The sequence below is a fragment of the Ictidomys tridecemlineatus genome, chromosome 1 (assembly GCF_052094955.1).
Source record: "Ictidomys tridecemlineatus isolate mIctTri1 chromosome 1, mIctTri1.hap1, whole genome shotgun sequence".
Classification (NCBI taxonomy): domain Eukaryota; kingdom Metazoa; phylum Chordata; class Mammalia; order Rodentia; family Sciuridae; genus Ictidomys; species Ictidomys tridecemlineatus.
Window position 1 is genome coordinate 88731207 of NC_135477.1, and position 26786 is coordinate 88757992.

General features: G+C 34.0%; 1 protein-coding gene across 2 annotated transcripts in view; it reads left to right on the top strand.

Moving 5' to 3' along the window:
• The window catches only part of Scamp1 (secretory carrier membrane protein 1), a 99484-nt gene that overhangs the window by 63294 nt on the left and 9404 nt on the right, over window positions 1-26786 (top strand). For both annotated transcript variants that reach the window (XM_021728879.3, XM_005328988.5), the window contains 3 exons: window positions 155-314; window positions 19303-19404; window positions 20828-20945. In XM_021728879.3, coding sequence (XP_021584554.1) covers window positions 155-314; window positions 19303-19404; window positions 20828-20945 — 380 coding nt within the window. The remainder of the gene's footprint in view (window positions 1-154; window positions 315-19302; window positions 19405-20827; window positions 20946-26786) is intronic.

The window sequence follows — 26786 nt, forward strand, 5'->3', positions numbered from 1 at the left end:
GTGTATGAAACAGTGTTTTAAAAAATAGTAAATGGAAACATGGGATAGAATACATTTATTCTTAGGAAGTTTTTTTTTCATTTACAATTTTTGTTGATGAATTAATAAATTGAATGTAAACATTTCTTTTCTATTTTGTTTTCTGATTCCACAGTCCACGCTGTAACACTGTTTCTAAATATCTTCGGATGCTTGGCTTGGTTTTTTGTTGATTCTGCAAGAGGGGTTGATTTTGGATTGAGTATCCTGTGGTTCTTGCTTTTTACTCCTTGTTCATTTGTCTGTTGGTACAGACCACTTTACGGAGCTTTCAGGTAAAATGTTGTGTACTTTGAAATATGCTCTTTAAAACCTGTGAAGTAAATAATTTGTAATATACCTAAAGGTAGAACTGACATATTTTCAATAAGATTTTTAATCATTTTATTACCTCTGAAAGGTCTAACATGGCATGCCTGTATATTCATTGGATCATAAAGTTAATAAAATTCTATTCTTTTCTCCCCCTTGGGGGGAAAAAAGACCAACTATGAAAATTAACAAAGGAAAAATAAACAGCGTCAGATCTTAACATTTATAAAATAGTCTATTCCATACTACATACTTGACTTGAAGAAAAATTTTGCTTTTCACCCTCCTTCCCCCATGTTTCTGCAATGACAAAATTACAATTGGAGATTACAGTTCTAATTTTTAAATGAATATATATAAGGTAAATACACATGTGGTGTTTTCACCCAGCAACTTGGTAATTATTTTCTGTGTAAATTCATTTTTGGGTTTTCCAAAGGCAGTGACATTTTATAAACTTTAGACTATAAGATGAAGTATAATATTTTTATAGCATATTTTAGCAATGGTTAGGATTAACATTTCCTAAGTGTATGTTCTGGGGGATATTAATAGGTTGGGGAGAAAGGAGTTTATTAGCTTAATAAGTTTGAGAATAGCTGGTTAATAAAGTTAAACAAGTTTCTTCATTTCAGAATTTCTGGTCTAATTAAGTGACTGGTGTGCTTTGTGAGTTGATCATAAAACCATTCTTTTTTTGTGGAATAGCATTCTTGGCTTTAAGAAGTGAACATTGGACTTGGGAGACTGAAGCAGAAGAATTCCAGGTTCAAGGCCAGCCAGAGCAACTTGGCGAGAACGTGTGTCAAAATAAAAAAAATAAAATAAAAGGGCTAGAATGAAATTCAGTGGTAGAATGCTTGCCTAGCATGCACAAAGCCCTGGGTTTAATCCCTAGTACTGGGGGAAAAAATGGAGCTAGGAGCAGTGGCTCACTCCTGTAGTTTCAATTACTTAGGAGGCTGAAATGGACAGATTGCTTGAGCCCAGGAGTTCAAGGCCAGCCAAGATCCTATATTCAAGAGAGAGAGGGGAAAAGAGAGAAACCTAACCTAGATGTGACCTAGGTGTCTAAAGTGATGGGGGCCGGGGCTCAGAGATAGTAAAGAAAGGAGATTGTAAAAAAAGATAGTAAAGAAAGAAAGGAGAACAACAGGGAATTTGGAGAAACGAATGTACCAAACAACAGTAAAGTGAATTATTGGTTAGAAATGAAATGAAGGGAAGAATAATGAAGGGAAGGGAAAGGAGGAAGGAATCTTTGAATACATCCTTTGGATATATTGGAATATGGGAGATTGGTTGTCAATAAATGGGGAGAAGTTCCCCCATAGATGTGGGTTAGATATTAATAAGAACCTATTTACTTTTTGTACCATCTGGGAAGAATGTTATTTCTGCCTCTTCCTTTGTTATCTAAGGCTGCATTACAAGGCTTTTTTTAAAATTTTTATTTTTTCCTTCTTCTTCTTTTAACATCTAAGGTTGCTTACTTCCATTATGTTACCAGTATGTTATCTATAATGATGCTGGTGGGTGGAAGGAGGAATATCTTCATGAGAATTTTCTTTAATAATCTGAGATGAGACTTTGGATGATAAACCTTCTATAATTATGTAGCCAAAATAAACTCAAAAAGCCATCTGTCTGCCTTTATTACTTGAAGACATGTATTATCTTTTTTTTTCCTTAATTAAAATGTTTCATGGAACATTTTTAATTATGGCATTATCAATCCCTAGGCCAGATGATTAGCTGAAGCTCAGCCTTTTAGAGTTTATCATGAATATATTATCTGGGTTTCACTGTGCAGAGTAGAACTGAAAAATTTTTTTATGGATGAAGTTGAATTAAAGTACTTCATATCATTAGTGTACCTTATCAGCGTATTACTTTGGCCTTTCCTTTCACTGATATACTCAAGGACTTTGTCCTCCATAAGGTAATCCCATTGCATAAATCGGAATGAGAATTATATAGAGAAGTGTATGTTTTTAAAAGCCAAGTTTACTAGTTATGAATTAATTGTGTAACTTGTGCATTTTTAAAAAATTTTAGTTTTGTTTCACAAGTCCCTAAGCATTATGTAAATACTTCAACATAGTTGGTGATTATTAATGAGAGGGTATTATTGTTGAAAAAGCATAACTACTGGAAACAGACTGAGAAAGATTTTAGAATCCTGGCTTCCCCACTTCAAAATCTGCATTCTGTGTTATTATGGTCAAATGTGTGACACCTTTCAGAACCTCAATTTATTAGTGGAAATGGTATAATATCTGCAGAGTTGCTAAGAAGATTAGGGATAATGTATGCAAAATGTTTTTCATTCAAGAAGATCAATAAATGGTAGCTGGAATTTTTCACGTTTTATCATTTACTTTTGACAAGTGGATTGTGGTTGCTGTGCATTATGTTTTGCTTCTTTTAGTCCACTGTCCTCTTGTGCTCCAGTTTGAGCAAAGAGGAAGTATAATTTATAATGAGGTGTTCATTGTAAAGCTAAATAAAAATGAACTTTAATAATTCTAGTCTTATAATCTAGTCTTTTAATTGAATTTTTACTATATTTAATGTAATTACAAATATACACATGGATTTAAATCTACTTACTATTTATGTCATGTCTACTCCTTACTACATAAATCTTTTATATTCATTTTCTTTTCTTCTTTCAGATTAATAAAGTTGTATTCTATTTTTATATATTTTTCATTTGTTTCTCTTATTTATTTTGGTGCAGATCTGCTGGCATTGAATTCCATCAATTTTGATTTGGTTGAAAACATTGTCATTTTCTGCTTATTTTTTAAGTTTAATGGTATAAATTCTTTGTGGCAGTGAATTCCTTATAGCACTTGAAGCATTCTACTCATTGTTTTTCACCTTTCATTGTTTCAATTGAGAAGTCAGTTGTAAGCCTTACTTATGCTCTTTAAAGGAAATGTCTTTCACTTTAGGCTATTTTAAATATTTTCTGCCTGTGGTTTTCAGTGATTTTTCTTTGTATTTTCATACTTTTTGGAGTTTGTGGAGATTCTTTAATTTATGAATAATGTTTTTAAACAGTTTGGAAAATGATTGACATTATTTCTTTAAATATTGCTTTTGTGTCTCTCGTAGGCAAAAAATGTCTTTGTATACACACTTGACTATTGAGATTTCTGTGGGTCTGTCTGTACTGCCTATTTTTTTGTCTCTATTTTCAATCAAATGTTGCTGTCTCTTAGCATACTTGAAAAGTCTTTATTAAATCTGGAAACTGTGAGTAAAAAATCCTAGAGGCATTCTGATGATGATAATTTGTTTTAGAAAGTTCATCTGTTGCCTTGCTCATTTTCTAGCAGAGAAAAACTGAGTTGCAACTCAAGATTTGTGTTGCAATTTTTAATCTCTGGTTCTATACTATATTATATTCTCACCAGAAATGTCTTAAGCTTTCAATTTCTCTACATCCTCACTAACACTTTTTGTCTTTTTGATTATGGTCATTTAGTGGAGGTGTGGTAGTATCACATTGTAGTTCTAATTTACATATCCCTAGTTACTTATGATATTGAGTATATTTGTTTATGCTTATTGTCCACACTTGCATCATCTTTGTGAAATATCTGTGTTTTGTTTTTTAATTAGATTATTGGCTTTTTACTTTTAAGTTTTATATTTGGTTAGTATTTTGTAATTAAGAGTTATATATTTTGGATACAAGTTCTTTTTATGATTTACACATATTTCTCCTAGTCTTTGGCTTCTTTTTAAATTTTTTTTTGTTATTTTCTAGTTGTAGATGGACACAATATCTTTATTTTATTTATTTATTTTTATGTGGTGCTGAGGATTGAACCCAGGGCCTCACGCATGTGAGGCAACCGCTCTACCACTGAGCTACAACCCCAGCCCCTAGTCTATGGCTTCTTAATTGTGCCCTAGAAAACTTGAAAATGTTCAATTTTAATGTAGTATAACTTACTTTTTTAAACAAAATGTCTTGTTTTGTTAGTGTCATGACCAAGGATAGTTTGCATAGATTCTTTTTTTCCTTTAGCTTTGGGTCTTGCTATGTTGTTCAGGCTGGCCTCCAACTATTGGACTCAAGTAGTTCTCCTGCCTCAGCCTTGTGAGTAACTGAGGACTACAAGTGTGTACCACCATGTCTGCTATGATTTACCTCTGGATGTTTATAATTATCTCTTATATTTAGTCTGTTATACATCTTGAATTCATTTTATTTATTGCTTGGGAGGGTTAATTTGTGTTTACATTGTGTCTAAATTCATCTCTCTGTTGTGAATATCCACATATCCTAATGCTGTGTGTTAAAGAGATAATCTTAAATTATTTTTGTACATTATTGAAAAATCACTTGCCCCCATATATGGATGTGTCTGCTTATGGATTTTCCTCATTGACTCATTTGTATACTTTTGTTGAAAATCTATTAATCATAAATATAAGGATATATTTTTGGGTACTATTTTCATCAATTGAACAATATGCTGCCTTGATTAACGTTGCTTCATGGTAAGTCTGTCTTTTATCTTTCTTTGTTTTCATAATAGTTTTGGCTGTTCAAGTCCCTTTGCATGTTGTTTAAATTTTAGAATCAACCTGTTCATTTCTTTAAAAAAAAATCCTGCTGTGATTTTGATAGTGATTAAGGCAGATTTGTAGGTCAATTTGGGGAGAATATATACTTAACAATAACTTTATTATCCGTGAATATGGATGTCTTCATTTATTTAGATATTTATGATGTTTCTCAACAGTGTTCTTCAGTTGTACAAATTTTATGTTCTATTTGTTTATTCCTTAGTACTTTATTTTTATGTTATTTTGGGTGTATTTATTTTCTTAATTCCTTTTTGTATTGTTTGTTGTTAGTAGTAAGAAATACAATTTGTCTTTGGTATATTTATCTTGTGTCCTTCCATTTTGCTAAACTCAATTAATTTTAGTAGTTTTTGTGTGTACATATATGTGCTCAGATTCCTTGGGATTCTTGATGTATAGGTAATGTCATCTGTAAATTAAAAACTTTGTTTTTTTCTTTCCAAACTGATGATCTTTAATTAATCTACTTTCCTTCTTCCTTTTGCTTTATAAAACGGATTTTTAGAATAGTAAGAAAAGAAGTGAAAAGTGAAGTGAAGATATCTATATCTTCTTCCTGATATTAATGGGAAAATTCACTATTAATTATGATGTTAGCTGTAGATTTTTTTTTTGGTAGATACCCCTTCTATTTCCAGTTTGTTGAAAATGTTTATTATGAATGATGTTGGATATTTCCAGATGCTTTCTGAGTCTGTCCATATGATCAGGCAATTTTGTAAGAAACTGGATCAGTCTCTGGACTTAGGTCCTTAAGCTCTGGGAAAATTGTTTCATTTTTTTGATTATTACTGTCTGGTTTCTTTCCATTCATTTTTATTAAATTACCATTAGTAAGATATTGGGACTCTTGGGAAATCTAATGTTCTTATTTTTCTTGTATTTTCCTTTCTTTTGTTTTTTTTTCCTATTTAATTGGAAATTAATTTTTTTCCTATTTAATTGGAAATTTCCAAGCATCAGAATGATATCAGTCTTTTTAATAGCAACACTAAGGTGAAACACAATGGAGTAGTGCTTTCATTCCAAAGGAAATATAAATTCTAACCTAGAATTTGATACTCAAACTATCAAATTAAGTGTAATGGCAAGAATATTATAGATTTTGAAAAGTTTATCTTTCCTGTATTATGTCTTAGGAAACTACTGGAGTAGCTCAAAATGAGGAAATAAACCAAGAGAAAGGAAAACACAGGATTCAGAAATAGGAATTCTAACCTAATAGAGAGGTCTCCTTCATTCTCAGGATAATAGATGGCAAATGGGAAGCCAGTCTAAGACTCCAGCAGTTCAGATGTGAGCATGTCAGAAGGCTTGAAGAGAAACAACTTCAGGAAGATGAAATTGGTAGAATTCCAAATTAATTTGAATGTGTTAAGAAGAGATTGATACAAATTAAGGAGTGAATAGTGGACAGTTAATGATAGGTATATATAAAAAATCAACAAAAGACAGTTGCCAACTGTGGAGAACTTTAAATGGTTATGCAGGATAGGAAAGCTGGTTATATAGGATCCTTCCTATCTCAGCTGTGAATAATATGACATAGTCATAATAAGAAAGCAGTTATGTTAATCTAACCAAAACTGTGTTGATCAGACTTTTGGGAAGATGAGGAAAACAGCAAGTATCCATGTACATAATAGAGATTGAAGTGGGGAAGAATATAAATAAAAGCCAAATTTTTCTTTTCTATAATAGTAAGTTACTAGTTAATGTTCAAATGGAAAATCAAGAAGTAGCAGGATAAGTATGCTACTCAGAGATGTGGAGGTCAATATCAAAATCATCAATTAAAATTTAAATCAATTAAATTTTAAATCAAAATTTAAAATGATCAAAAAAATTTAAAAATTTTATATCTGGGGAATGTCAGTTGGGGTGGAAGAGCTATAAGGGGGACTGGAAGACTTCGGTTTTTCAAACTACTGTGTAGAATTGACTCAAATATTGCACACATGATTTTTTAAAAAAAATCTATTATTGAAATATGACCTGAGATTCCCTAGCAGCCCTGGGTTCAATCCCCAGCACTACCAAAAAAAAAAAAAACAAAACAAAAAAAACCAAAAACACAAAATCAACCACACTGAGAAACAAATAAGAGTTTTTTTGCAAATGGGTAGGACCTTCAACTGACCTTCAATAAGTGGATTAACATTGCAGGATCCCTTCATCAGTGTGTTCCTGTGTAACTAGGTCTTATGTGTTGCAGTGGTTTATTTTTCTGAGAAGCAAATGTTTCTGATTGATGTTTCTACTCCCCCACATGGAATTAATTTAGCTGCCGGTTTTCTTGGAGGTTAGCATCAAGGCAGAAGACTGGGAATCATCTAAATATTCATAGTATGAATGTTCACTTAATTTCTCTGTTTTTCAGTGTGCTTGTGCATGGCTTGTTCTGATGCCCTGTTTTTAAGAATCCCTTTGGTTGTGTACTTTCTGAATAAACTGAACCAAAGAGGGCAGAGGGAAGGATCTGGGGGTCAGACTGCTTCTTATTGTCTTTCAGCTCATCTTCTTATTTTTACCTATGCCTGTCTTTGCCTTACAAAATAGTTGGTGTGTCTATCTAGCTTTTTGAGCTGTTCTAAGGTTTAAGGAGTTTCTAAGGTTAGGGAATTTTAAGTTTAGTTCTTCATTTTCTCCATTGCTGACTTGGGTTTTAGTTTTTGTTGTTGAATCAGTTATAAATTCAGCTCCTTTGCAGTTTACAAAATTCTGTTGCTGTCCTCTTCCCTTTTGTCCTTATGGTTGTTTGGTTTCTTGTTTGTTTAAAAAACAACTTTTTTTTTTTTTTTGTAGCCCTGGGTGGAAGCCAGTGCCTCATGTATGCTAGGGGCTGCTGTAGTTTTTTTTAAACCCCTCTCCCCGCTAAAAAGAAAGAAAGAGAAACCAAATTACTTAGTGTTTTCTTTATGGTAGAAAAAGTAGAAGTAAACTTGTTAAATATATTATTTTAATCTATTTTAAAATTGGATTGTTTTGTTAATGGACATTGGAAACTAAATATAAATGAACAATAATGCCTCTTTTCCTTGAAAAGCAGTTCAAACCAAAAAATAAATTTAATTTTTCCATAAAAGTACTTACTGGGCTGGGATTGTGGCTCAGCGGTAGAGTACTTGCCTAGCATGCGTGAGGCCCTGGGTTCAATCCTCAGCACCACAAAATAAATAAATAAACAAACAAACAAACAAATAAATAAATGTATTGTGTCAGACTACAACTAAAAAAAAAAATTTAAACGTAATTTTTGAATATAAACATAAAACATATTCAAAGTTCTAGAATAAAGTTTCATTCTTCAGTCTAAATTAGACAGTCTTTGGACTTAGTAAATTACAAAACACCATTTCATTAAATATTTTTTACCCTCTGTTTGTATGACCAGAAAAAAAGATAATTTTTCTTTTGGATTGCAAAATGAAATCTTAAACTCTTTCTAAGGAAAAATAATGTTCTTTCTCTCCCTGCAAAAAGAATCTAGTGCTTATATTCTCTTGTTTGTATATGAATATATAGTGTTTTAGAGTCTGTAAGTCACTATAAATCATGTTCAATACTTTATATCGTTTAATCTTTATAACTTTTTTTTTTTTAGTGTGCTTAACACACTGAGCCACATCCCCAGCCCTTTTTATTTTATTTTATTTTATTTTTATTTTGAGACAGAGTCTCTGTAAGTTGCTTAGGGCCTCAGTTGCTTTGGGCCTCACTAAATTGCTGAGCTGGCTTTGAACTTGAGATTCTCTGCCTCAGCCTCCAGAGTTCCTGGGATTATAGGCATGTGCCACCATACCAATGTCTTTACAGTCTTTTGAGGAGATCATCAGGAGCTGAGTTTTAACCCATCCCTTCAAATTAGAAATTGAGAGCTCTGTGTTCCTTCCAACTTTATTACATTTACATTTTTTTTTCCAGTGGATTCAGGTGTTTCTTCCAAAGTTTAGCTTTAGACAATTTACTAGTGATGTTTACTTCTCAAACAGGTATTTAACCAAGTTAGTGTTTACTACAAAGTTTTGTGCTAGCACAATGTTGGCAATGCAGAGAAGAAAAGTGATCTGTTAACTTTGTATGCAGGTTATTTCGTAATACTTTTTCTAAGAGTGATCTAAGGACCCTTGGGGTCTTTCTTTCAGGGAGATTACCCCTCCCCTTTTCTAATTATTTTTATTTGGGAAGATGCTTTCTTTATTTTCAACCAGAATAATAATATAACAGATTGAGTGCAGAAGCAGATATAAGAAGCCATGTAGACAGCAGGGCTAGGAATTTTAAAACTCTGAAACTAAATCTTCTGCGTACACATGAAAGAATGGGTATTCCGCTGTTGGTTATGCAATGTACCTCTTTATTCTTGGTGATAATGCTTTTTTCTGGAATCTATTTTATCTGATATTGCTACAGCAACTCCAGCTTTCTTTTGATTCATCTTTGCATACTTTAACTTTGTTTCTGTCCTTTTGCTTTTAACTCATCTAGGTTAGATATCTATTAGAAAGTAACTCCTTTGGGTTGGCATATTTGGGTCTTTTGCCTCCAAGTTGGCAATCTGATTTGATCACTGACAGCCCTGGTATGCATTTAGGAGAAAGTGTATTTTGAATTTTGATCTTTTCTGAAGTAGTGAAATGTGATGCAATATTATTTTGTGATACTGGGCAGCTCAAAGGGCCACAGCTCCTAGCCAGCCATGTGTATGATCATGAGTGTAAATAACCAATACAATGTATTGTGTTGCTAAGCCATACAGTTTTGTAGGTTAGGATATTAAGTGCATTTTGAATTATCTGCAGTGTGTTTATGCCATTTAATTTAGTATAGTTAACAATCAGATTGGATTAAAATCTGCAGTTTTATATTTGAAAGAAACAACTACTCTATCATCCTTTTGCTTTCGGTTGGATTAATAAGTTGTTAATGATTCTGTGTTCTTTTGTATTTCTTCATTATATATTCCCGTTCAAATCTCCTTTTTTTTAGTGATCCCTCATGTTTATAATATACATCTTTAATCATGGTCTATATTCATATAGTATTCTCTTTCATGTAGATTGTCAGCTACCTCCCAACAAGATAATTTGGCTTATTCCCTAAAGCCTTGGTGCAGTTTTGTTCTATATTTTTGTATATTCCAGAATACACAGTACATTGCTACTGCCTTTACTTTAGTCAGTCAGTTGTTTCTAGAATTAAAAACAAAGAAAAATGAATTTTACATTGGCCTTTATTAGTGCCATTTCAACAACTTTTATGTGTGAGTCTTTTTTTCTTGATTGTTTTGTCGCTCAAAGATATTTTTTCCCTTGTTTCTTTTTATGCCTGGTGATTTCTTATTGAAAAGCTGGACATCTATTGAAAACAATAGAATGAGATAAATAAGAGTCCTCCTTGGAAATGGCTGTGCCTTTTCCCTTGGGCTAGGCTTGTAGTAATGTGTGTAGGTGGCTGAATAGGTTTCAAGAAGTACAGCCAGGAATTGATCTGAGTTTGGGTGTTTGGTTGACATGGTTGCCCCCAGTACACCACAGACTTCAGAGTCCTTTGGTGTTATTCACCTGTAAGGTGAGGCTTGGTTTTCCAGAGCCTTTTTTTTTTTTTCCCTTTAAATGTCTGCTCCACTAACTCGGTCTCTCCTTTGTGCCTATAGGTTTTATTTTACGTTTTCTCTCTCCTTCTAGGAGTACCTGCTGCTGCTTGTTACTTTCTAACTTGTTACCTTGGTGAAGGTGGAGGGGGTTGAGGAGAGAAGGAAGTTCTCATTCTGGTTCTGCTTCAGCTTTAGAGACATGTCTCTGGAATGTGGTGTTTCACTCTTATCAGTGACCCTGCCCCTGTTTTTTTTTGAACTTAAAGAAGTTTTAAAAGCATTTTGGTTTTTCTTTTTACCATCTTTAATTTTCTTATCTCTTTTTTTCCCTCACATTTTTTATTGGTGCATTAGAGTAGTACACAATCATGTGAGTTGTTATATATTCACACACACACACACACACACACACACACACACACACACACACAGTAGAACAATATAATTTGGCCAGTGTCACTCCCCAGCACTTCCCTTCTCCCTCTCTGTCTCCCACCTTTATCTATAGTTAAAAAATAAAATCTTCTTCTGTGCACTATTCTTTTTAAATGCAAACCTGTTTGTGAAGACATTTTACTGCCCTGTCTGGCATCATTTATTCTTTAGAGTAAATCAGCACTGTCATATATTTCCCTCTTAAAGACTAGCTGAGAGGCAGAAGGAGATGTTAGTAGTACTGTTACAATATTTGAGATGTTCAGTAACTATTTAAAAAAATAATGTTGGGCACATAAGATTAGTTTAAAAACTTTTTTTGATGAGTCAATTCTAGATTTTAAGTTCAAGTTTTAGTTTATTCAATGAAAGTTACTTGCTTTGGGCAATATTTCATGAGGCATATTGTTTTTCTCTAGGACATTTTACTTTAAGAGGTAATACATATTTACTAACTTGACACACAGTAAGTTTAAGATAGTTTATTTAGAATTTGAGGATATGTTCACACTTACAGGAAGAGTTTAGGGATATTGCAACACAGATGATTGAATAGGGAACTTGTAGTGTAAGTATGATAGGATGATAAAGTAAGAGGATTGATAGTAAACTGTCTTTTGTGACATAAGAAAAAAAAAAGACATGTTGAATAGCTTCCAGATTTAATATTCTAGATGGTTCAAAACCCAAACTCTGTTTAGTGTTCTTTGTTGAAATAGATGGCATATTTGTAGAAAAATGTTTTGAGTTTTCTGTTTTATAAGAGCATAGCCTATGTAATATCCTGAAAATAGTTTCATTTTAACACAGGAGCTCACAATTTTGACTTCCGTTTTTCTTTATTAGTTTTGTTGTTCAATTAAAATGGTTGGGTACTGGCTTATTATAGCTATTTATACTTTCTACATTGACTGGTAATGAAATCATGAGATTTTAGTTGTATCAAGAAAATCTTTGCCTATATCAAAGTAGTAGTTTAGTGATATTTCAGTCTTTATTTTAGTTTTTATGTATTTATTTAGTGATAATGGGAATTGAAACCCAGTGTGCAGGGGCTGGGGATGGGAGGAGTGTGCTCTGACACCAAGCTACATCCTCAGAGCTTTATGTTTTTTTAATAAAAAATTTTTTAAAAATATTTTTCTCAGTTATCAATGGACCTTTAATTTAATTTATTTATTTATATGCAGGGCTGAGGATCAAACCCAGTTCCTCACACATGCCAGGCAAGTGCTCTAACACTGAGCCACAACCCCAGCCCCAGCCCTTTTTATTTTTTTAAAACAGGGTTTCACTAAGTTACTGAGGCTGTCCTCCAACATGTGATTCTCCTGCCTCAGCCTTCTGAATTTCTAAAACTACAGGTATGTGCCATCATGGCCAGTTAGTCTTTTTTTTTTCCCCCAATTAGCTGCAAATATTGTTTTGTCTATTTTGTCTTCCATGACTCTAAAAGAGAATTTTCAACAATATAAATCATTGCATATGAAAAGAAATTTTGTCATGTCCCTTTTTATATGAAACACTACATTAAGCAAATGGGGTTAATTTTTTTAGACAATGATGTTCTATTGATTGATAATTAGATTTCTTGTAGAAGATGGAATGAATTAAAATAGTGTCTTAGAGGTAATTTTATCAGATGGTTAAGGACATTAGCTATAGACAGGCAGACAAGTCATCTATTCTGTTTTTGTAAGCAGCTGTGTTTTTGGATTATGTAATCTCTCTAAAAGGAGTCAAATGGAATTGGTACGAGTTCCTACCTTGGGTGTTGTAAGGACTGAAGGGACAATGCTTGTGTTTATTGAGGTCTCTGGCACATAATGCTCAAAACAGGTTAGCTATTTTTGTAAAATAGTCAAGTATAGAGGATCTGGAGCTTGAGCCCAGCTGTGGGTTGAAAATTGTATCATGTCTCCCTGCTTTTGGCAGAACACAGATGGGAAGAAGATAGAGTTCAGGATCCTTTCCATCCTGTTTTTATCTGGGCTCAGGTAGTGAGTGGTGCTTAATAGTTTTAAAGCCATGGACTCTATTATAAAATCTTAAATCTTTGAACCTTCTTACTTAAAAACACACACATTTTGCAGATTTTTTTTTTTTGCATGATTTGTGGGGCTCATGGTACTACCTTTTCAAGTCTGTTTCTGGAATCCCTGTTCTAGAGAATGAACTGATTTCAGCAGTTATTAGAGGGAAAGTAGGGCTGATTTAAACAATCATGGATTCCAAGATTCCACGTGACTAAGACAAGTAAAGCAGCCGTGCTTCCTAGGTTTCTTTTTATTCTAATGCCTTTGCCTCATCAAAGACTTCATATGTTGCTTGGTACTAGTAGTAGTCATTAAGTTGTCCATGTTCCAGAAAGTTTCAAGATTTTTTCAGCAGCTTAATCTCACATCTGGGAGCAAAACAGTTTATTTTGGTGCAGGATTATAGTAGTACAATTAGTGGTACTAACAAGGAACAATTATTAGTTGTTTCCTATGTGATATGTATGCATCTTTACATGTATCATTTTATTGGAACAAAATTAGGTTCTACTGTCATCCCATTTTGTAAATGGAAACACCTTGGACATTTTGCCTGAAGTTAGAGTTAAATGCGCTGGATTCAAACCCTATGTCACTCACTGAAACTGGATTCTCTTAACCACTATGTTGAGTTGCCCAAAGCACAGGCAATAGTATTTTAGTTAACTATTAAGTTATTGTATAAAGTATGTTATTTCTTTTAAAATCATGAAATACTTTGTCTCTCCCTGCTCCCCCAAACTGTAGTTATAATTACTATCTCTGATATTGTTTTGGTTTGTGAAATAAACTTTACAAGAACATATAAATCTATTTTCTGAGATTTATTATGATAATTTAAGGAAGAAACTTTCTGTTAGCCTATGCTACAACGTGGCAGAACACATTAAACCAAAAACCACTGGTTTATTTAAAATTCAGTTTTCTAATAGGCTTTGACCTGAAAAAGCCAGGATGTAAGTAATGGGAGGTTTTATTCATTCATTAATTCATTCAGACCAGGAAATATATTATTTAGGTGTATTTATTAAGAATGAATATTCATGGTTACCACAAATACTTCATTGTAAACTGAGGCAGATTACAATTTAAAGCCCTTAGCTTTAATCAATTTATATTGTTGTTCTGTGTCTTTACTTTCTTCCCTTTGTGATTTAAAATGGATAAAGGAGCCTGAGGGTATAGCTCAGTGGTAGATCACTTCCCTATCACGTGCAAGGCCCTGGGTTGGATCCCTATGGTGCAACAACAACAACAACAACAACAACAAAATACTAAGTACAAGCTATTTATTTAAACAGTTGGCTTCCTAGTCTCTTCCTGTATGTAAGACCCATTGCTTTTGGTGATGAAGGCCAGTAGAGAAGTCCTTCTAATGATTTTTCTTCTGGTCCCTTTCTAATCCTGGTTCAGATAAACACCTCCTGGGGGATCTACAGACTCTTTCAGAGTTCCTCACCTTGATCTACCTTTCCCTAATGCATTTTGAATGAAAATTATGCTCCTGTGATGATTGCATTGCTTTAGCTTGTTAATCTACACTTTACAGAGTTTCCTACATTGTACAGAGTTCAGTATATTGGGAATTGTAGTTAATATGCTTTTTAGCAGTGTGACTAAGTCAGGTTTTTGCATGTCATTCCTTAATAAATTTTAGATTTGTTGGGGAATTGCAATCCCACATTGCAGATTTTTTTTTCACAAAAGTCAGATTCACTTTTTAGGTATCATTTTGATTTATAAAGAGTTATATTTTCAATGATTGCTTGTCTAGCTAGAAAATGAGGCAACTTTTTCAAAGTTTGACTGATTTTGCATTTTCAATAATTTGTACATATCAGAGGAAGATTTTGTTCTTCTTGAAAATGAGTCCATATATTTAAATAAGTGCTGGAACACAGTTTTCTATTTTAGAGAACTTTGAAGTATTTTTTTGTGGTGCTGGGGATAGTATTTATATTAGCATGGTCACTGTACAATGGAATGAATTTTACTGTTTCCTTTTTTAGGAATGATGTTTGTTAGACAAATAACATAAACACAGTCTGTTGAAAAAATTATTTATGGGTGGGGGTATAGTTTAGTGGACGCCTTGGGTTTGATCTCCAGTATCACAGAACTAAAAAGAAGAAACTCATATAGGCTTCTTCTTTCTTTTCATTTTTTGGCTATTCTGAGCCTTTTAATCTTCCATATTAACTTAAGGACAGTTTTTTTTTCTAATTCTGTGAAGAACATTCTTGGTAATTTAACAGGGATTGCATTGAATCTTTGGATTGCTTTTGGTAATATGGCCATTTTAACTGTATTAATTCTGCTAACTCATGCATGTGGGATGTCTTTTCACCTCTGTTGTCTTCTTCTATTTCTTTTTTGAGTGTTCTACAATTTTATTTATTTATTCTTTTTGTTGTTGTTCTTTTTAAATTTGTTGTAATTAGTTATACATGACAGCAGAATGCATTTTGATTCATTATACACAAATAGAACACAACTTTTCATTTCTCTGGTGTGCACAATGTAGAGTCACACCACATGTACAATAATACATGTACCTAAGGTAATGATGTCCATCTTTCCTGCCCCTTTTTCTTTCCCCTCCCTTCCCCTACGTTCCCTTTGCCCATAGTTCCTCCGTTCTTCCTGTGTCCCCGCTCCCGCCCTCTCCTCCGCCATTATGGATCAGCATCGACTTATCAGAGAGAACATTTGCCTTTTGTTTTTGGGGATTGGCTTACTTCGCTTATCATGATATTCTCCAACTCCATCCATTTACCTGCAAATGCCATGATTTTGTTCTCTTTTATTGCTAAGTAATATTCCATTGTATATGTATACCACAGTTTCTTTATCCATTCACCTATTGAAGGGCATCTAGGTTGGTTCCACACTTAGCTGTTGTGAAGTAAGCTGCTTATGTAGCCTTCTTGAACAATAGAAGTAGACAAAATGGGGTTAAAAGATTTTTGAGGGTTCCAATTTATCAGTTTCACATACTAACTATACATTTGTGTGTACTCACTATATATACCAAAGAGGAAGGGAAGCCATCTGTATTTGGAAGTGATATTTTAGAAATATTCTTTTAGTAGGACTTCTTAATTTTTAAAAAACATACCTGATATCCTTCAAAAGATTTTTTGGGCTGCTGTTGTAGCTCAGTGGTAGAGCACTTGCCTACCATGTATGAGGCACTGGGTTCAATTCTCAGCACTTCATATAAATAAATAAAATAAATATCCATTGACAACTAAAAAAAAATTAAAGATTTCTTAACTAAAGTTATAGTGAAGCAGTTTCAACTTCTAGAATATATCTGTAGATTTGGAAGGAAAAGATGGCTTTTGGGTAACTGAAATAATTGTGAAGCCTTTAGAAATTAATCAAGAGCCTTTTCAGCATATGTATTATGTAATTTTGCTATTCTGGTTTCTTGATACACAAATAATAAAAGTAAAATATTTAATAAGAATTAAGAAAATATTAAGTTATATTTTTATACTCTGATAAAGATTAGGGAAATAGGAATGTTTCAGAAGTGACTTCCTCAAAACAGTAATAAATAAATAAACAAATAAATAAATAAAGTTGATTATTAAGTTAGTGATATTTTGTTTCCCAGAGAGATGAGGTACATATGGAGTTTCTATTTGGTATTAATAAAAATAGCGTTTTATATTGTGGGTTTTGCTGTATATTGTTTTCATTGGCAATTTTCTTGAACAACATGTCATTAATTAATACTAACTTTGCTTAACATATTACTGATAGAATTATCAATTACCATTTGATTTAAAAGACTAATATAAAAAACATTATTATCAAACCATTAAAATTGCTCTTTTGTTCTTTCAAATAATGGCTCATTGTGGAGCAGGAACAGGGAAAATGCAAGATGAGTACAGATTATCAAATACTAAACAGATTTTGAAAGGCTTAAAGCTGGAACAATTTGAACAACAAAATAAATGATAGTTTTTTATTTTAATCTAAAGAATAAAATATATATCTATGAATTCATGCTATGGAAATAAATGATTAATAAATAGGTTGGGAGAAGGAACAGAAGAATTTCAAATGCTCATAATCCACTCATGTTTTTGTGTGACTGTTCTTGCATTGTCTCACCCATGAGCTTTTGGGGGACATCACATATCCAAACCATAACAGACATTTATTATTACCACTTTTATTCAATATTGTGTTGCAAGTTCTTGCCAGTATAATTGGGCAAGAAAACGAAATAAAAGGTATTCAGATTAGAAAGAAAGAACTATCTTTTTCATAGATCCAGGATCATCTATGTAGAAAATATAAACAGATTCCAGCAGGCTCTTTTCAGGAAGTAAGACATGGTGATTCTAGAAGGTAAATGTAAAACATGTAAAAGCCTTAAATAGATAGAACAACTCTGAAAAGGAATCATGAAGCCAATAAACTAACACTACCTAATTTGAAGACTTTGAAGCTTAGATTGTTTCAGTAACCAAAATAGTGTAATGTTGACATAAAGACAGACAAAGAAAAACGGTACAGAATAGAGCATCCAGAAATGAATATAAATCCACCATAGACCAATGATTTTTGAGAAAGATTAAAAAAACAATGCATTACAGAAAAGTTATCATTAAGAAATGATGCTGGCTGGGTGCAGTGGTACCTGCCTGTATCCCAGAGGCTCTGGAGGCTGAGGCAGGAGGAGCAAAGTTCAAAACCAGCCACAGCTACTTAGCAAGGTCCTAACCAACTTATTGAGACCCTGTCTTATAATAAATTTTATAAAAAGGGCTGAGGATGTGGCTTAGTGGTTAAGCAACCCTGGATTCAATTTCTGGTACCAAGTTAAACAAAGAGTTTCAATTAATACCTTGTGCAAAAAAAAAAAGTGATTCATAAAAGTATAGACTATAATGTAAAGCTGAAAAAGTTAAACTTCTAGAAGAGAACAAAATTATTTCCTTGGCTTTTGCACAGATTTTTTAGATACAATAAGAAAATCAAGATCCATAAAATAATGAATAAGTAGAGTGGAATTCAGAAAAGGCAAAACTTATCAAAAGCTGCTCTTTAAGATACTCTTCCCTTTAAAAACACAGATAATTGTCATACATACATACATCAAATTGAAAAGCCATGGCTGGGAGAAAATATTTGCCAATCATATATATAATAAAGAACTTGTGTATATAGAATCTATATTATAAAAACTCTCAAAATGCAAGAATAAGGGGGAAAATAATTTAGTTAAAACATCAGAAAAAGATTTTTAATAAATAGTTCACCAAAGAAGATCCACAGATGACAGGCAAAGATGCTTAACAGAATTACTTGCTAGAAAAATCAAAACCAAATAAGATACTACTATACATACATTAGAATGTCTAGCATTAAAAAGACTGACATTACCCAGTATTAGTAAGATGTGGAGCTGGAATACTCATACCCTGCCAGCGGAAATGTAAAATGGAACAACCCCTTGATAAAACAGATTGCAATTTCTTCTTAGAAATTTAACAAACACTTCTGTGTCTCTACCTTTCCACTTGTAGGTAATTACCCAGGAGAAAAAGAAATGTATGTTCATATGAATTCTTATATAGAAATGTTCATAATAACTTTATTTGCAGTAGTAAAAATCTGCAAACAACCTAAATGTCCATCGATAGTGAATGAATAAACTGTGGCATATTTATACATTATTAAGCAACTAAAGGGAATGACTTTCTGATACATGCCACAGCATAGATGAATCTGGAGTGTTATACTCTATGATCTCATGTTTATAGAGTTCTGAAATAGGCAAAATATGATGACAGAAAGCTTCTGGTAAAGTAAGGGGGAGAAAAAGGGAGGGATTATCCAGAAAACTTGGGATATGCTCGCAGTATTGATAGGGGAAAGTTCAGGCATGTACATGTTTTAATATGCATATATTAAATAAGTTTCAATATTATTAAATTGAATATTTTAAATATTTATACTTTATTGTGTATTATAATTCTTATGAAGTTTGTTTTAAAAACGAAAGCTGAGTTGTCAAGATGGATTTTGGTGCAGTTAGGAACTGAAAGAACAAAGTAAGATTGGAATGATATTGAATGTTTACATGAAATGTTCAAATAAATTATTATAATATTACTATTTTAATTTTAAGCCTAAGATTATTGCCACTTTTTAAAGGTTTGAATGACAATCTGCATGTGAATACAAAATTAATGAGAAAAATGACATTTCTTCTTTCTTCTCTCCTTCCCCCTCTTTTGTTTTTCAAAGGAGTGACAGTTCTTTCAGATTCTTTGTATTCTTCTTCGTCTATATTTGTCAGTTTGCTGTACATGTGCTCCAGGCTGCAGGATTTCATAATTGGGGCAATTGGTAAGTTTATTTACTTTATTAGTTTTAAGTTGTAAATCTAATATTTGTGTATAATTTTTGTATCCTAATATAGTTTACACAGAAAAGTCAGATCAGCCAAAGCAAACAAATAAGATAAAAAAAATAGCAAGGAACACAGTTTTAACATGTCCCAAGAGATGTAGCATTTGGACAAACCATTCCCTTTGAAGATTATGTTCCCATTTTATAAAACAGCACATTCTATCTTCTTTAAACAAATTGTGCATGAATACTTTTTGATAGCCACATGCATAGCTCTTCTGCTCCCACTGCTTCCTTAACCCCAAGCAACCACTAATCTGTTTGTCATTCTGATCATTCTATCATTTTATGAGGGTTACTTAATTGGAATTATACAGCATGCAACTGCTGGCTTTTTTACTCTGAATAATCCTGTGGAGAGTTATCCAAGTTGTTCTGTGTATCAGTAGGTTCTTTCTTTTTATTCTTGAGTAGTATTCCGTGGTATGGATGTACCACAATTTGTTTAACTATTCCCCAACTGAAGAACATCTGGATTGTTTCCAGTTTGAAGCTATTATGAATAAAGCCACTGTGAGCATTCATGAGCAGGTTTTTGTGTGAATATAAGTTTTCATTTCTCTGGGATGACACAATAAACAGTTGGGCCATAGAGAAGTTGCATGTGTTTTTTTTCGTTTGTTTTTGTTTTTAAAGAAACTGATAAACTGTCTTCCAGAATGGCTGTACCATTTTATAATCTCACCAACAATTATGTGTGATTCAGCCTCCACCTCATTCAGTGTTGCCACTATCTGTTACATCAGCCATTCTGATGAATGTGTAGTGATATCTCATTGTGGTTTGAATTTGCATTACCCTAATGACTAAAGAAATTGAACAACTTTTCATATGTTTATTTGCCATCTTTCTGTCCTCTTAGTAAATTGTCTCACCATGTGTTTTGCCTATTTTCTAGATTTTTTTTGTATTGTTGAACCATAAAAGTTATTTTTATATTCTAGAAACTAATCCTGTGTTAAATGTGAGGTTTGCAAATATTTCCTTCCATAATTCGGCAAAATTTAAAATGAGCATTTAAAAATATGGCTATGAACTCACAAGCTTAAACAGTGCAATAATGTGGTGGTAAACACTTGGGGCTCAGGGGTTTCATCTGCTTTTGAATTCAGATTATGCTTTATTAGCTGTGAGAACTTGGGCACTGAGTACCTCTGTGACCCAGTTTCTCATCTGTAAAATAGTAAAAATAGCACCTCTCTTATGAGATTATGATCTCCTTAGAATTAATGAGCTAATACATATAAAGAAGTTGAACACTGCCTGCCTCATAAGTGCTGAATGTCGGTTAGGTATTATTTTTAAGAAGTCTGCATTAACTTATCTGCTTAACTACACTTTGCTTTTGATTATTTTGTAGTGGTTGGATTTCATCCCTTACTGGTCTCAACCAAAACATTCCTGTTGGAATCATGATGATAATCATAGCGGCTCTTTTCACAGCATCAGCAGTCATCTCACTAGTCATGTTTAAAAAAGTAAGTGTAGCTTCGTGTCTGTGATTTTTCTCGTGAGCCTGATGCAAAGATCTTGTTCTCCCATTTTGTGTAACCTCAAGTTGTTTTGTTGTTCTTGTGCAAGTTTGCTCTTCGAGTATTATTTTTTACAATGAATAATTAGGCACAGAGCTGGACTCAGTGGCACGTGCCTGTAATCCCAGTGGCTTAGGAGGCTGAGGCAGGAGGATCTTGAGTTCAAAGCCAGCCTCAGCAACAGTGAGATGCTAAGCAACTCAGTGAGTCCCTGTCTCTAAATAAAATACAAAATAAGGCTGGGGATGTGGCTTAGTGGCCGAGTGTCCCTGAATTCAATTCCTGGTACTAAAAATTTAAAAAAAATAGTTATGCACAGAACACACTTTAGAAAAATCATGTTTGCAACTTCCAGGAAAAAAAAAAAAAAGGAATACAGATTGAACATCCCTAATCCAGAATCCAAAATTTGAAACTTTTGACCATTGACATTATGCCCCAAGTGGAAAATTCCACATCTTACCTCACATGACAGACACATTATAAAATTATATAAAATAACCCTCAGGCTATGTGTATAAGATATGTATAAAGAATAAATAAATTTCATGTATAAATTTGGCTTCATCCCCAGGATATTTCATTATGTATTTGCAGGTATTCTGAAATCTGAAGCACTCTTGGTCCCAACCATTTAGAATAAGGATATTCGACCTCCATTTTTAAGACCTTTTAGCTGAAGGCTGCTTTTATGAATTGGAGAGCCAACCAAATTTTAAAATTTTTGATCTTTTATGTTTTCCAATTTCTGTTTTGAATGAAGCCTGTATATCTTCTTTTTTTCTTTATCCACATTTTTATTGTTGCATTATAGTTATACATAATGATGGGATTTGTTGTTACATATTCACACATGCACACAATATAACAATATCCCACCATTATGCATTTGCTTCTTCAAAACAGAAATATTGAATACTTACCAAAGCACTTTTTGTGATTTGTTTTAGTGCTGTACTGCTTTTGTCAATGCTTCTATTACCTTTTTTAAAAAAATATATATATTTTTTTATTTGTAGATGGACACAATGCCTTTATTTTACTTATTTATCTTTATGTGGTACTGAGGATCAAACCCAGGTCCTCGTGTGTGCCAGGAAAGCACTCTACCACTGAGCTACAGCCCAGCACATTTTTATTTTTTTCCCCCTTTTTTTGGGTCACTTCCTGGGATACCTTCAGAACATTTTTTATAGGTCACTCTCATACCCTGCCCCCTTCTTTCAGTCCATTTCATATGTAGTTTCTATATTAACTAACATTGTGTAGATTTTTGATGTGAATCTGGGGCTGGGAATGAGATTGTGGTGGTGGTGAGAAAAAGGACTAGTGGTGACGTTTCACAACTCCTGGAACCATATTTTCATCTCTAGTCAAACTGTACTGTTGACTTTCCTCAGATACGTCCCCAGCCATCCATTCCTTCACCCCCCTTGTCATTGGCTGTGCGTCTTAACCCAATACTTCATTTTCTCTTATTCCAAGACCAGCTCAGATCCTGCTGCCTACTCTACAGAATCTGTCTCTTGACTCCCTGTCTTTGGGATTATGCAAGTCTCTCTTTTCTTGGGTAACTTTCTGTCTGTTTTGGTCACTCTGGGACCTGAACATAAGCCAGTTTATATGCCTTGTAGAGCATGTATTCTGGGTACCCAGCTTGATAAACCCCTCCAGGGAGGACCTGTCTTTTAGCATTGGAATTAAACGAGGAGAGCAAGAGCTTTGCTTTAAAACCATGCAGCTCAGGTTGAAATTCTGATGCTTCACTTAACAGCTGTGTGACCTGAGACAGGAGCTTATAGCCGCTCAGGTTCAGTGCCCTCACTTGCACTCCAAGCTGCCCGAAAGCAGGGCCTTGGTCACCTCTATGCTTTCAGCTTGGATTCCTCACATCTGGAGCAGTGATAGGCAGTGATTAGCATGTGATAGGCATTCAGATATTTACTGAATGAAAGAAGAAATGGGAATAGCTACTTTTATGGGGTTGGTGTGAGGATGAAATGAAACAATAAATGCAAGTTATGAGGCACAATTACAATTAGTTTTCCTTTTTGATCTTCTTGACTCACGTTTTACCCTTTGATATTCAGGTTCTGGTTTAGGATTTTCTTGTGTTTTACAAGTAATTAGCTTCCTTAATTTTGAGGGCTGGTTAAGTGAGTCTGGGAAGAGAAACGAATGAATGGGCACCACCATCCCGTGACTTAATGGCTGTCACATAGGAAAGGGAACAGAGGAGCACCTAGCCAAGTTTTGGAGGTCTTCCTAAGTAATTAAGTCCATTTTTTTTTTTTTGCTGTTTTTTAAAATGAAATCTCATAGCACTGCCCAGGCTGGCCTTGAACTCCTGGGCCCAAGCCATCCTCCCACCTCAGCCTCCTGATTACAGGGCATGTGCCACTGTACCAAGCTATGCAGTCTGTTGAAGTATTATCCTGTTGAAGTATTATCTCAGCTGAGTTAAAATGATATCTCTCCATTATTGTAATTATCTAAATAAAGGAATAAGGATAAGAGAGTAAGTAGGTACCAGACAGTGAGCATATCAGTTCATATTTAGTTACAGGATGTAACATGACAAATTTAGGGACTTACAAATAGCTCAGAATGGATGGAAAAGGAAGTTGATGTATAGATTGGGGCAAAGAAAAATGTGGGGTGTTGGTGGTTGAGGGTGGGGAGTTGAGAGTGAACATGTAAGTGCAGTTCTGTCCTGAGAGTCTTATTGACTAGGAAACCTTGTTAAGAAGTTTGAATTGTCTCCATAAAGAGGTGGTGAGCCATAGAAGAGTCTTGAGGAGGAGAGTAACTGAGTTGATCTGATTTGAGTTTTAGAAGGATTATTCTGAAATAGATTTGGGATTTGGGGAGCAGGGTTCTAGTACTTGGAAAAACCAAGGCTGGGAGATGGGCTAGGCAGCTAGTTAGTAATGATGTTGACCTGAACTAAATATAGTCAGTAGGAAAGTGAGCAGGTAATGATTATTAATTCAGCTAGGGCTTGTAAGTAGTGGAAAACGGATGCCCTCCAAGTGTTTAGATAATGGGACTTTCAGGAAGGGAGGGTATAAGAAAAGCAGGTTTGGAGATCAAGTAGTTTCAACCTTTTATATGGGGAGTGTAAAATACTAGTGGGACATTAAAGTCTAAGTATTTGGTAAGCTTTTGGATATACAAGTAAGGAGCACATGGGCTGGATTTCTAGACTGGGAAGTATCAACTTCCTAAAGTAAGTGAAGCCTGGAAAGTGCATGGAGTGAGAAGAGGGCCAAGGGTGGAAGATGCCCACCATGAGTCTGCTCTGGGAAGCGTGGAGAGAATTTTAACTAGCAGTAGTGTGTGTGTGTGGAGGGGGAATAGGTACAACAGCTGATCTGGAGAGTCAGCATGGTGGAAGCGTTCATCCTTGGCTGCTGTGTAATGGACTAAGTGCAGTGCTCCAAACTCCATCCTGGAATTCCCTTCGCCCCCATTTTCCAGGTACTTCATTTTTCAGGACCCAACCCATGAAAGAAATAGTTGTAGAGCTGTGCCCATATCCATATGCCAGGCATTCAAAAATATTACTGTTTCTCAAATAAAAGAATTGATCTTGGAATTATGTTACACACTCTGATATTTTGGTTGATTTTTTTTTAACCTCATAGTTAAAGAAGTTATCAGCTACCTCATTTTATATGTGTACTGTCTGTTGGTGCTGTCCAAATCTTTAAGCTAACCTGGGGGAGTAGGGGGGACCAGGGGACACCAGGGATTGAACTCAGGGGCACTTGACCACTGAGCCATATCCCCAGCCCTATTTTGTATTTTAATTAGAGACAGAGTCTCACTGAGTTGCTTAGTGCCTCACCATTGCTGAAGCTGGCTTTGAACTCATGATCCTCCTGCTCAGTCATGGGATTTCAGGCGTGCATCACCACGTCCAGCTAGGATCTCATATTCTTTACCTGTGAAACAAGGAGTATAGATGAAGTGATTTTCTGTATCATTTATGAAGAAGAAGAAATGGGAATAATATAAGTTATAGTATAATCTGAGGTGGCTTTAGTATTTGAATGTCAGACATTTCTCTTACAATGATAGAAATTGAGATCCAAGAAAAACAACTGATTTCTTCTTTTTTTTCTTCCATAATTGCTCAAAATTGGCTATTTAATAACACACACAAAAAATCTTTTGGGGGTATGTAGCATAGTTTATAACCACTAGGGGTCATATTCTTCATAAACAGTTAATGCCCTTGAAAAGTTACCTGTGCACAGTATTTTGGTTCTAGAATTCTTGGGTTTTATAAGGCTGTTTCTCTTTCCAGCTCCAGCCAATTGTGGCTCTGTGGTATATGTTTTAATGGAAAGAAAAGCAATACTGAGAATTTTCTTGTTACTAAGTTTTGCATAATTGGAATGAGTTATCATTATTATATAGAGTACCCCAAATGTCTGTATTTCTTCCATAGTGTCATTTTATAATCCAAGTTTTAAGTACGAAACAATATATGCCTCTTGAACATCTTCATAGATAAGGAAACAATTCAACCCTCATTTTACACAAATAGATTTCTTCTGTTTTCTCTCAGATTATTTCTTAATTATCTTTTTTTTTAAAGGACTGATTTCTGTAGTAAACTATTAGAAAGAATTGGATAATGGTTCGGGGCCAAAGGAGAAGATACCATAAATGGGTCCACCAACAATAAATAAATGCTTCACAGGAAATTATTAGGGGAATCCTAAAATTTTTCTCTTCTTATAACTGGTAAAAGAGTTAGAATGATTTAATATAGGAGTGATTAATACATACTAAATAATTTGCATTCTTTTGGAACATGACTTTGATTTTCTTTTCCATGAAATTTGAAAACTTATTTATGAATTTTCATGTTCACATTAATAAAAGTTATTAATAATTTTTTGCATCTTCAAAGAATTTTAGGTAAATATTATTTTCTTCTCTAATAATGAAATTTGTTTAGATGCTTTAAATTTGTTCTTTTTCATTTACTTAGATTATTCAGCAGATATTCTTTTAATATGTGTAGGAATATGGAGTTAGGCATATGATCCAGAATAATGACAATAAAGACTCATTAAAATTGATGTTTTACATAAGAAAATGCTCTGTGACCATATTCTATTATATATAAAATGATAATATTCTTAGATTAAAAGTGACTATTATGCTGGGTACCGTGGCGTATGCTTCTAATCCCAATAGCTTGGGAGGCTGAGGCAGGAGGATCGCAAGTTCAAAGCCAGCCTTGGCAAAAGCAAGGTGCTAAGCAACTTAGTGAGACCCTGTCTCTAAATAAAATGTAAAATAAGGCTGGGGATGTGGCTCAGTGGTTGAGTGGCCCTGAGTTCAATCCCCAATCAGCGCCCCCCCCACCCAAAAAAAGTGACTTACTTTCTTTGAAAGTATTGTGCTCAGTGCTCATTCTCCCCCAGCTCTTTTACTTTATTCTGGACCTAGGATAGAAAACTAATAATTTTACTCTTTTTCTAGAGTCACATATAGGCATGCTACTCTTTTCCTCTCTGTGCCTTTCTCAGAATGATGCTGCATTATAGCCTTTCCTGATAAGGAATCAATTCCAGATGACTCACATTGCCCATTGAAATGCTGATTCAGATACTTAACATTTTCATGCAGAGGACACATGTATGTGGAATAATACTTTTTGAATTCATAGGGAAAAAAATGGCCCTCCTGGGGCTGGGGATGTGGCTCAAACTGTAGGGTAGTACCTGTGGCCTGGGTTTGATCCTCAGCACCACATACAAACAAAGA